Source organism: Moschus berezovskii, chromosome 20, assembly GCF_049115385.1.
Source record: "Moschus berezovskii isolate FMDL1 chromosome 20, NW_MosBer_1.0, whole genome shotgun sequence".
Taxonomy (NCBI): Eukaryota; Metazoa; Chordata; class Mammalia; order Artiodactyla; family Moschidae; genus Moschus; species Moschus berezovskii.
The window spans coordinates 74,213,103-74,225,296 of NC_142479.1; the positions used below are offsets into that span (position 1 = coordinate 74,213,103).

A 12,194-nucleotide genomic window follows, 5' to 3' on the forward strand; every position below is an offset into this window, starting at 1 on the left:
ACCCTTAGTGGCTAGACGAGTGCTTAGAGCACAGCAGGCACTCAGGAAACATCCAGTGAGTGGGATGAACAATGAGTACACAGGTGTATACATACAATGAACACATTCAAAGCAATGTATTTTTGTGCTCCCACTTATCAGGGAAGACTAAACTTGAATTAGCAAAGAGGCCACGTAAATAAACACGGACACAGGGATACAGATCACTACATTTCTCCATTCAATGCCTCCAACACTAACACATAATTACCTGCATCTTCCAATGGAGCACAGAGCAATGGGATCGCCCACCACGGCAACCAGAGATTGTGCTCTTGTGATGGCAGTGTTGAGAAGCTTGTAGTTAGATAAAAAACCATAATCCAAGTCCTCTGTGGAATCTTCTAGCAGCTGCTCTTTCTTTTTAATTGGTGTCTGTTTATGTTTACAAGTATGCCTTGTACGTACTGTGCTAAGAAACAAAACTCTGAATTGCTTTCCTACAACAAAATAAAAGAGGACTGTTATTCTGAACCAGCGATCTAATAAGAGAATTTCATTTTTAAAATGTTACTGATAAATAACAGGTGTAGTTAAGGATGTGGAGAAATTGGAACTCTTATTCACTGTAGGTAGAAATGTAAAATGGTATGTAAAGAGGTACAGAAAATAGTATGGCAGTTTCTGAAAAATTAAACACAGAATTAACATATGATGCAGAAATTCCACTTCTGGAAATAATTTCCAGAATGGCTGAAAGAACTGAGACCAGGAGGGAGCCTTGAGAGCCCAGTTTACACCCTTCACCCCAGACTCTCTCTCACGGTAACACAGCCACCCTTCATTCTGCGACAAGCCTCCACAAATCTGAGTACAGCTTTCGTGTCGATTCTTAGTCCTTTCTTCTCCAGGTCAAACAATCGTAGTTCTTTCAAGCATTTCTGACTCCACATGCAGGTTCTAGACCACTAACTATGCTAGGTCTTCTCTGGATGCTTCCTGGTTTACTAGCAGTATTCTTCCTAAAATGAACACCCAAATTCTGTGTGATCTGAATGCACGGTACAGTGGAGTTATTCCCCCCATCCCCACCATAATTTAGAAAGTATTATTGGATATTCCCATGGAACCTAACACTGTACTTGGCTTCTCTGGCACTCACATTATAATGTTGCTTTACTTACTTAAATGCACAAATTTCATAGCAACTAATCACATGAAAAGTTTTAGAGTTGCTTTACTCACTTAGGAAAATTAGATAAAGGACAAACTATGTCTTTAATAAGCTCTGCCTATTCCTTACTTGACAGGTGCAAGTTTTAAAAAATCTTTATGAACAGATAAAACCTTTAGTTCTTGGATACATTATAATGACAATAAGTGCTGGAGGCCACTATGACCGTAATTACAGCACACATATCCACACAGTTACAGTCACAGAAGAGGTCAATGTGTTCACACTTCTTTTATTTGGATACAGAAAATTAATAAGCATGTAAATGAGCTCAACATATAATTGCTAATGCTGGCATTAAAGAACTTGATGTGAAATGAATACACAAATGTTTGTCCAGAAATCTTGAAACCTAAATATCAGAAGTACACACACTTTGAAATTAAAGCATTTGAATAACCAATTCATTTCAATTCATAGTTACCTTGAACATTGAGCACCCTTTCTACATTAACATCAGATAATCTCTTTTTTCGAAGTTCGGCACGTATCCTGAACACCTGGTCTGCATATGGAGTCACCACACCAATACTGCCCTCATCCAACTTGCCCCACGCTACTGGCCACTTCCTTCTCAGCTCTTCCACACGCTCCACCACTTCAAATACCTTTAAATAAGCACACAAATAGACATATTAAAGGTATCAGAAAAACTTATGGTAACTGAAATAGATGTACAAATGATCCCGTAGCAGCAAATGTCAGTTTAAAACAACCTTGAAATAGGAGTACTGCTGTGCTGATATGAACACAGGGAGAATAAAAAATTTTTATTTACATTTCGAGCAGTAAAGTTCTACAATAGTGCACCCAGTGAAAACATGGAAATCAGAGAAAATGTAACTGGCAGTTGGCCCCCACCCTTTGCCTCACCTCCATTCCTACATGAGGACAGGTTTGAGTTCCTACCTGGAGAGCAGGGCATGAAGCTGGCAACCCCACTGGGGAAACAGGGAAGCATGTTCCCACATCACCAGCATTTCTCAGTCCATCTCTGCAGGTCAAGCCAATGAAACCACCAGACTCCCAGAGTCAGGGCCTCCCATCAGGTCTTGGTAGTACAAGGGCTAACACCACTTCCATCCCCACTGACAACTCAACAGAGCAGCTGAGAGCTGGGGGTGCCAAACCGCAGTTGGGATGAGCACACACCTGGACGAAGCGACTGATGTTCAGCAGTCACTGCCTTCCAGCAGCTCAACTTCACCCAGGCCACTTCAGGACCCGTGCAACCAAGCCATACCACATTTCACCCATTTGAATTCTTCAGACCCCACTAACTGAAACATAACATGGTTTTTAGTGTAGTTCAATCTACTTTAACTCAATGAATTGATCAGTTTCAATGCTTGGCACAACAGGTGATAAAATGATTGGGCTTCCCCAGTGGCTCAGAAGTTAAAGCGTCTGCCTCCAATGTGGGAGACCCGGGTTTGATCCCTGGGTTGGGAAGATCCCCTGGAGAAGGAAATGGTAACCCAGTCCAGTATTCTTGCCTGGAGAATCCCATGGATGGAGAAGCTGGTAAGCTATAGTCCATGGGGTCGCAAAGCATTGAAATTGATCAGTTTCAATGCTTGCCACAATAGGTGATAAAATGATTAATAAAAACAGGTTCCTTGTCTGCTAAAAGATTACCGGATATTTAGAAAATAGTGTCCTAATTTAAAATGGATATATAAGGAAAGCTCAATAGAGGGTCAGGCAAGAGTCTAAGGGCAGAGGAAGGAGACAATTTTTAATATATTTTAAATACATAATTTATTCACTATTTGTCAGTAATATCTATTCAAATTTATAACAGTAACTATACAAAAATCTGATAGTTTTATTCCTTCTAAGAACTTGAGGATTATTAGCCAGGATACAGCTCCCACTTGCAGATGTCAATTCAAATGAATGACAGAGGAATAGACTCCAGTCGTCCTATGGTTACAATGAAACAGCAGCAAGTGAAACAAAGGCTGTCGAAGGGCTCTAGTGAGCCCACTGGACTGAAAACTGTGCGCTCTCACCATAAGCACGAGAAAGGTGGGTCTGAGTCTCCACCACAAGGAACAAGGGCAAGCCACCTTGCCCACTGCGTGAGGTGTGGCGGTGTGTGAGTGGTAGGGCCACATCTTTGCGGACGACCTCTACACACTGCCCCCCACTAAGCAACACAATAATTTCATCTCTCCCCCGCCCTTTACATCATAAACTGCAGAAAACTGTAGTCAAAATACACAGACTTGGAAGCTCTGAGGAGTTCGGGGAGCCTCTCTCCTAGACAGACTCTACCAAGCTCGTCAAGGTTAACAGATAATCATCCAAAGTCTCTGGAGATTAATCAAAGAGTTTAAAAGAAAACTGAGAAGCACTGTTTCAACAAAAGCTACAAGTCAGGGCACAGAGCGGAAGGCTGGGCACTCAGGCCCGGGACTGTACCCACTCTCCACAGCAGAGTCTCAAGAACCACGTCAGCGGCCGAGGGGCAGCCCCATCTGCTCGTGCTCCCTGGGGTGAAAGAGCTACTCCAGGTGTTTGGGCAGCAGCTAAACATCAGAGATCTCCTTTTCCCAGCAACATGCGTCAGAAGGCCTGTGAGCAACTAGCAGCACTTGGGCAGCACCTCCTTCTTCCCTTCCCAAGTCCTGGTCTGCAGCAAGGACCTGAGTGGACAGTGGGTGAGGCCGGTGGCCTTCTCTGCTCAGACAGGATTGTCACAGGAGAGCTGATCGCGTGAGCCTGGCAGCCACCTCCTGCAGCTTCCGAGGACAGAAGACCCACTCTGTAGATTCAGCAGCCAATGGACAACAGCAGACCTCGCCTCCCAGCTCTGGGCTGCAGAGGGTCCACTCTCCAGGGTACAGCATCTTCTGGACAGCAGCACAGATTCTACACACTTGACAGTCAGAGCTCCTTCTGCAGGACAATGCAGTGAGATGGTCGGTGAAGAGCAAGTCCACACCTTCCTGCAGCAACTGTGCCCTGAGTTCTGCCCCAGAGATCAGAGCAAACTTCACAAGGCGGCACTCCTCTTTCCCTACCAAGGGCCCAACTTCAGCTGGACTGCACTGTGGAGTGATTGATGCCTCGGGGGATGAAAAGTGAAATAATGGAGATGAAAAGTTCACCAGAGGGCCCCAGTAACAGATCTGAGCTGGTGGAAAAACAAACTAGCAAACAGAAATATTCAGACAGAGATCATGTGAATTGAAGACAGAGCGGGGATGGAAAGAAAGACAAAGCCTCAGAGAAACGTGGACACCATTAAGCTCACTAACATCCCGGGAGACCCAGAAGAGACAGAAAAGAGCAGAGAACAAATTCAAAGAAATAATGGCTAAATTTTTTTCCAAATTTAATGAAAAACTATAATCAACACATCAAGTTCAATGAACTTCAAGTAAGATAAATGCAAAGAGAGCCACACCCAGATATACCATCGTCAACATGGTGGAAGTCACAGACAAAAACAAGTCCTTGAAAACAGCAACAAAAAAACAACTCGTCATCTACAAAGAACACCAACAAGATTAACAGATGATTTCTCATCAGAAACAATGATGGCAATAAAGCAGCAGGAAAGCATATTTCAGTGTGCTGAAAGAACTCAAACTATAATCCAATATCCAGCAAAACTACTTTCCAAAAATGAAGGCAAAATAAAGACATTCCCAGAAAAACAAAAAATGAAAGATTTCCTTACTAGTAGATTGTGCCCTAAAAGAAACACTAAAATTCTTCAGGCTGAAAGCAAGTGACTCTAGACAGTAATTCGAATCAACACAAACAAAGCATACTACTAAACACAAATACATGGTTAATTATAAAAGATGGTAAAACAGTGTATTTATTCTCCTTTCTCATCTTAACTGACTTTCCAGCCAGCATTTTCCAACCTGAGTGCAAAAGTAATAAAGGAAACCCTTAGAGTTATCTGTCAATATTTCAAACGTAAAGAAAAGTTTACCTTTGCCTAAAATTAATTGTCACAGACTAATTAAAATGCCGAGTTGCTTTGCTTCTGGCTAGGATTTTATCAAATGGGTACTGTCAATTTTCTTGTACTGACTTCTAACTCCAGGCCTCTGATCAATTTTAAAAGGGAAAGATGAATTACTATTACATAATAAAAGCCGTTTCTCTGTAAATAAAATGAGTAAAGCATGGGACTAAAGGGAGGAGAGGAGACAGACATCACAGATCAAGAATCGTTCCCCTAATGACCAACCATGCACACTGCCTCCCCTGGGCTTCCTGAAGTTCAGAACTCCACTCCCATGTGACAGCCAGAAATAAACCTCAGGGTCTCTGGTCTGAGACCCTGAAGACACAAAGATTTTTGTCTGCTGCCTGATCTGACCCCTCATACTATCCACATTTTCTCTAAACTTAAAAAGTCAGAAACTGTAAGACAACCATACAAGTTGTAGCACACAATGGGTCAGCGATGTCGTCATCCGTGTGACCTCTTAGAGCGCAGGACTTTTGTCAAGTCTTACACGTTTCCAGTTGACACCTGATTCAAGCATGCACTGGAAAATGTGATCCAGTCCTTTTTAGATGGCTAACAGTAACAACCTATATGAAAACACCGACTTTTAAATTAAGCTCTGTACTTCGGCATAAGACAGAATGTAAACCAAAATTTTTGTTTCCCACGCGTGATTTATCTTAACAAATCAATGTTACACAAAAAAGAATAAACTTTCATACCATTTTTATGTAAATCAACACATGATAAACTATCAAATTTTAAATAAATGCTTAGTAAGACCAGACTTTCTGATTGCAAAAATGTTGACAATTTGTAAGAAGAACTAAGGTACCTCTGCATTATTATAAAAAGCTGTGCTATTTTTCTCCTGTACATCTTCCCCTCGTGCTGTAAAGAAGGTTAGTGGGTAGAACTCCTTGTGTGCTGGTTGCTTTCCACTGGCCATCAGCTTGCCCTCATAGAAGAGCTCAGAGGTGTAACTGCAGAAAAAGACCAAAATAATAAATATGTAAAAAGTAATTGAGCTCCAAAATTAATTTTACCCATAAGAAACAAAAATTACCAGTCAAATCTAATGCTACTGTATGCCCATGATTAATTTTAATCCAAACATCTAATATCCATGATGCCAAGATTTCCTCCAAAATTAACCACAGTGACACAAATACTGTAGGCTCCTGGTATACCACTGCTATATGAACTGACCTGGGGAAGGCATGAAGTCAGAATATAGAAAGAAAATGAAGAAATAATGATGGTTCAATTCTAAATAAGAATCTTGCTCTATAAGGCAATTTGCTAGCTGTTATGGTTCGAAAAGCAGAGACATTACTTTGCCAACAAAGGTCCGTCTAGTCAAGGCTATGGTTTTTCCCGTGGTCATGTATGGATGTGAGAGGTGGACTGTGAAGAAAGCTGATCGCCGAAGGATTGATGCTTTTGAACTGTGGTGTTGGAGAAGACTCTTGAGAGTCCCTTGGACTGCAAGGAGATCCAACCAGTCCATTCTAAAGGAGATCAATCCTGGGTGCTCATTGGAAAGACTGATGCTAAAACTTGAGAATCTTTTTTAAAGAAAATTCTTCTACTTTCAAGTACCGTGTATAAATTAAACTATAAGGAGATCCAACCAGTCCATTCTAAGGGAGATCGATCCTGGGTGTTCATTGGAAGGACTGATGCGAAAGCCGAAACTGCAATACTCTGGCCACCTCATGCGACAAGTTGACTCACTGGAAAAGACTCTGATGCTGAGAAAGGTTGGGGGCGGGAGGAGAAGGGGACGACAGAGAAAGAGATGGCTGGATGGCATCACCGACTCTGTGGACATGAGTTTGAGTGAACTCCGGGAATTGGTGATGGACAGGGAGGCCTGGCGTGCTGTGATTCATGGGGTCGCAGAGAGTTGGAAACGACTGAGCGACTGAACTGAACTGAACTGATGGTTCTCTACACTAAAATTATTTTAAATGCGTATTTTGATTTATGTGGATCATATACTTTTGTAAACAAAGATCTACAGACACTGAAACAACACACGTAACTGAGGGTCACCCCAGTCTCCAGCTGTAAAATGAACGCTCTTCACTGGGGAAGACACTCCCTAGTACTCAATTCCTCATTGACGGCAGCAAACGACCGGCAACCATAAAAGGAACCGCATGCTGAGATAATGATAAAAGCCATAGTGAAATCTATTTTTCTCTCTCCTGTTGCTTTCACAGAAACCTAAAAATGATTTTCCCACGACCGCCATAATCAATGTTATTAAATTACACTAAATTTGAGAAAGTCCTAAGTTTTGGTGGTGACAATGACTGGGCGCAGCACAAAGGGCTCCCCAGGGCTGGTCTGGATGCGGCTGGAGGGTGCTCTGGCCTGTGGCTATTCAGTGAGCCACCGCTCAAGATACTCCCACTGTCAATGATGCGCACTCCATTTAACAGAGACCTGTTAAAAATTTTATTACTAAATTTCACGGTTTTCCTTCCTTCCTTCCTTCCTCCCATCCTTCCTTTCTTCAAAACAGATTCCTTGCATAACACAACCAAACACATATTCATAAACCATTATGCAGTCTGTCAATATATTTGCTTATTATATCATGTAGTTTTACATACACATTATGTATTCAGTCACAGAAAAAGACGTTATAGCTAGCGGAAACTGAAGATTGGTCTCCAGAACTGCCCGGCTATAGAAAATTACAGCTAATTCTTGCTGCTGCTGCTGCTAAGTCACTTCAGTCGTGTCCCCATAGACGGCAGCCCACCAGGCTCCCCCGTCCCTGGGATTCTCCAGGCAAGAACACTAGAGAGGGTTGCCATTTCCTTCTCCAATGCGTGAAAGCGAAAAGTGAAAGTGAAGTCGCTCAGTCGGGTCCGACTCTGTGCGACCCCACAGATGGAAGCCTACCAGGCTCCTCCGTCCACGGGATTTTCCAGGCAAGAGTATTGCAGTGGGTTGCCACTGCCTTCTCAGAGCTAACCCTTGAGGTGTAACTTTTACAGAAATAAAATTAAACATAATTTGCAACACTAGGGACACCATGTAACTCTGCTGGGAATAATCTGTCCCTGGGAACATTGCTGTGCTCAGTCCCCTCCCACCAGACCACAGACAGCAGGACAGAGCGGGCAGCTCACACCTACTTGATGATAGCTTCATGGGAGCGGTAGTTCTCGCACAGGAGGATCCTACAGGGAAACTCGGCAGGGTAGTGCTCATAGAGCCGATCAAGTAACGACACGTGAAGGTTCCTCTCCCTGGCAAACTCGCTGTAAACAAAAGGACTGAGCTGTAACAGATAAACACACAGGAGAAAATTTAATTAAATGTACAAATAGTATTCTTATTAACACACTTATAAAAAAATCCACCATGCTGGAACTTCTGATGTACTAAATCTCAGCATGCTGAATGTTGCAACAAGCAGAGTCAGACATATATTCTATGAAAAACTTTACTGCTATAAATAATGAGGCTAAGTTTTCCAACTTTTTCTTCCAGTATGTCAACACTAAACTAGAGTTTCTGTATCCAGGTTAATAAAGGACTTCTCTGACCTAATAATAAATAGCTACTACCTTAGTAATTTTAGGAATGTGACCCACTGTATCACTGATGGAGTCAATCGACTGTTTCACTAAAATTAATCAACTATTTCAGATGGTAAGCTGGCAACATATACAGCCTATGGCTTTTTAATAATTAGCAGAAAGCCGTATTTATCTCGTAAAGTGTAATGAACCATTCTTGACTATAACTTAGATGCTAAGAACAAAAACTAAATTATTTCTGGCAAAGCAATAAAAATAGAATTTGTTCCTCTACATTCAACCCTTTCCTAAAGGTCTGGACAACTACAATACTCTATATGTTCGATCATCTGTGACAAAACAGAAAGAACCTTAATTTGCAGCTCTGTAAAACTGATATTTTATTAGAAAAACTGTAATTCTTTTTCATACATAGCTATTAATAAGATCAGACAAGTTCCTTGAGATTTTGACTCATTTTTTATTTTAATTTCCCATGTACTGAAAAATTTAATGCTTCAGGAAAACAAATGTTTGGGGACAGGAACTGGGGAATCATAGGCAGGATAATTTCAATTTATTCAGTAAAGAAAAGAATCAAATATTCCTACTATAGAGAACTGAACTTCAAATTAACAAACATGAAAATGGTAACACTGATAACTTTATTCATTCTACTCTCTATCCAAAGGAAATAAAGTGGTAGGGTAGCAGTTTTCCTTCAGAAATACCACCATTTTTCACTATTAGTACAGAAACATTTAAAGTACTTGAACTGAAGTGCATGGCACAATTTCATAGGATGCTTTAGAAAACAAACAAGATACTAAACATCAAAACATAATACAAGTTCCTTTAGATACGCTGACTCGGAGGGCACCTACCTGCATGTGGTCACCAGCCAGGACAACCCGAGTGTGTTTAGTTGCTAGTGCCAGAGGCATGATGGTTTCACACTCCATGGCCTGGGCAGCCTCGTCTAACAAAATGTGAGTAAAAAACCCTACAAGGCACAGGGCAAACACAGGACAGCACATTACAGCAGTGATAAAGGGAGGAAGTCCTTTGTTCTCTGTTAAGGAAAGAATTCAGAGGCCTAATTTAAGAGTTCTGAATGATTTAATGCCAATCCTCAATTTAGAAGACTGTATGTACATTTCAGTCATTATTTAGAAAATAGAAGTTGAAAAGAGTAACTATTTTACTCAATAATACACAAAAAATGGCACCTGGACCTCCTGGCCTCCAAACTAACAAGTTCCATCAATGCATGTGAAAGAGACTTTAAAGTTCAAGTTAGCACATGCTGCTGCTGCTGAGTCACTTCAGTCGTGTCTGACTCTGTGCAACCCCATAGACAGCAGCCCACCAGGCTCCCCCGTCCCTGGGATTCTCCAGGCAAGAACACTATAGTGGGTTGCCATTTCCTTCTCCAATGCATGAAAGTGAAAAGTGAAAGTGAAGTCGCTCAGTCGTGTCCAATTCTGCGTGACCCCACGGACTGCAGCCCACCAGGCTCCTCCGTCCATGGGATTTTCCAGGCAAGAGTACTGAAGTGGGGTGCCACTGCCTTCTCCGCAAGATAGCAGCTGTCACCAAGAAGAAAAGCTAGCAATGCAACAATGACAGGCCCAAGGTCCTTTCACTGTTTATTTGCTGCTGCTGCTGCTGCTAAGTCATGTCAGTCGTGTCCGACTCTGTGCAACCCCATAGATGGCAGGATTCTCCAGGCAAGAATACTGGAGTGGATTGCCATGTTTATTTGCTAAAACACCAAAAATAAAACAGTGGTAGTTCATGAGTAACTTTAGCTTAAATAATATCATACTCAAAATCTAATATAAAAGTTATAATCTATCTTTGACCAAAAACAAAGGTTATCTATTAGCAAATTCATATTTTGATTATTTAGGTTTATTTTGCATGTGTGTGTGTGTGTGTGTGTGTGTGTGTGTATAGACAGATTATATACAATTTTTTACGCTAAGAACCTATCCTGGTTGGGAAAATAAAAATCACCAGTCTGAAAAAAAAATGATACAACAAGCGTCAAAAATGTACATTATCAAATATTCCCCAGATGCAAACACCCCACATCTGGCTCACTGCTGTCGCTCACACTGCACACAGGAATCTGTGGGCAGGATGAAGAACCTGTGCCCTTTCTTGAGGGGGAACAGAGCGGGACTCTCCCTGCTGTCTCAACGGGCAGGAGTAAATGCTGCCCCAGCTGACAGCTCCCTGAGCTGGGTGGGGGGTGGGGTCTGCTTTCACTCCACAGCAGAGAACACAGTTTCTCAACAGAACGGCTAGCTATAAACTCTATAGGTTATTTAGCTTCCTAGGAGTTGACCCAAGAATCTAACCTCTATTTCTCTGAATAGCAATGAGTTCCAAACAGTCTGTTTATACAGCTTTCTAATGTAACTTGTTTCTAGGTTGGAAACTTTCTAAATCTTACTGACTGACAGTAAGAATAACCATCTGGAATAACCATCACCACTACCTTCATCGTGGTCCACTCAAATAAATGGCTGTGCTGACAGTACAAGTATCAGTAACTGCTGTCTGTTTAATGATAGCGCCCCAAGCATGATGTGGACACATGCAATTTTCTCCCTGTTTGGGAGAACTTGTGCTTTTTGTTCCATAAGAATAATTAGAAGATGACTATATAATTACAGAATCAAATTGGAAAAACTGAAACTAGTGAAAAAAAATCTCCTGTTTCTCTTAGATAATGCTTTAATTAAATACAGTTAGGCTTAAATCAGGAATTGAATAAATCCTGATATTGTTATACTACAGCTTAAGCTAGTAAAAGAAACCTAAATTAGTCAAACTGATTTAGCCTGGGCCTTGGTTGTCTAGACTCTAAAATAACCCTCCATGAGTTGACATGAGAATTAAAGTATATACAATGCCAAAAACAAAGCACGTAGCTGACTTCCAATAAAGGTACTACACTCTTTCTCTTCAAAGCCATTCTTTACTCTTCCTCACAAAACTATACTGTTTAGGAGGTTTGGGTATTTAATTTATGTGGCAAATATGCAGAGTATAATCATAAAGTAATGAGACTGATTGTTAAATAAACATACCAAAATTTACATTGCAAATAAGTGTTGTTCCATCAAAGAAGTCAGTTGAGAGGAAATATAACTCATTCCAATGGATGCAGCCACTGTTCAAAACATTTTTGAAACTCTGCTTTTGTAACTGCCCTCACCAGCCAGCTATGAGCTGCGTGCACAAGAAAAATAAGTCCCATTACATGAGAGGCACGTCTCTCTCTTTTTTTATACCCTTAATGGTATTGCTCAGTTTGATAACCTACCTTATTACCAGACATGTCTCTGAAAGATTCTGAAGCTTTTCTAAAATTAAATCTACCTTCAAAAACAAAAGTTTGGCCATTGTTCATTTTTTAAGATAAACAGAGGTTTATCAAGGGCCTCCA

General features: G+C 41.2%; 1 protein-coding gene across 4 annotated transcripts in view; it reads right to left on the reverse strand.

Moving 5' to 3' along the window:
- The window catches only part of HELZ (helicase with zinc finger), a 160,285-nt gene that overhangs the window by 50,890 nt on the left and 97,201 nt on the right, over window positions 1-12,194 (reverse strand). For all 4 annotated transcript variants that reach the window (XM_088829420.1, XM_055408786.2, XM_055408785.2 and 1 more), the window contains 5 exons: window positions 9,619-9,737; window positions 8,348-8,493; window positions 6,028-6,175; window positions 1,638-1,821; window positions 251-479 (listed from right to left, as the gene is read on the reverse strand). In XM_088829420.1, coding sequence (XP_088685546.1) covers window positions 251-479; window positions 1,638-1,821; window positions 6,028-6,175; window positions 8,348-8,493; window positions 9,619-9,737 — 826 coding nt within the window. The remainder of the gene's footprint in view (window positions 1-250; window positions 480-1,637; window positions 1,822-6,027; window positions 6,176-8,347; window positions 8,494-9,618; window positions 9,738-12,194) is intronic.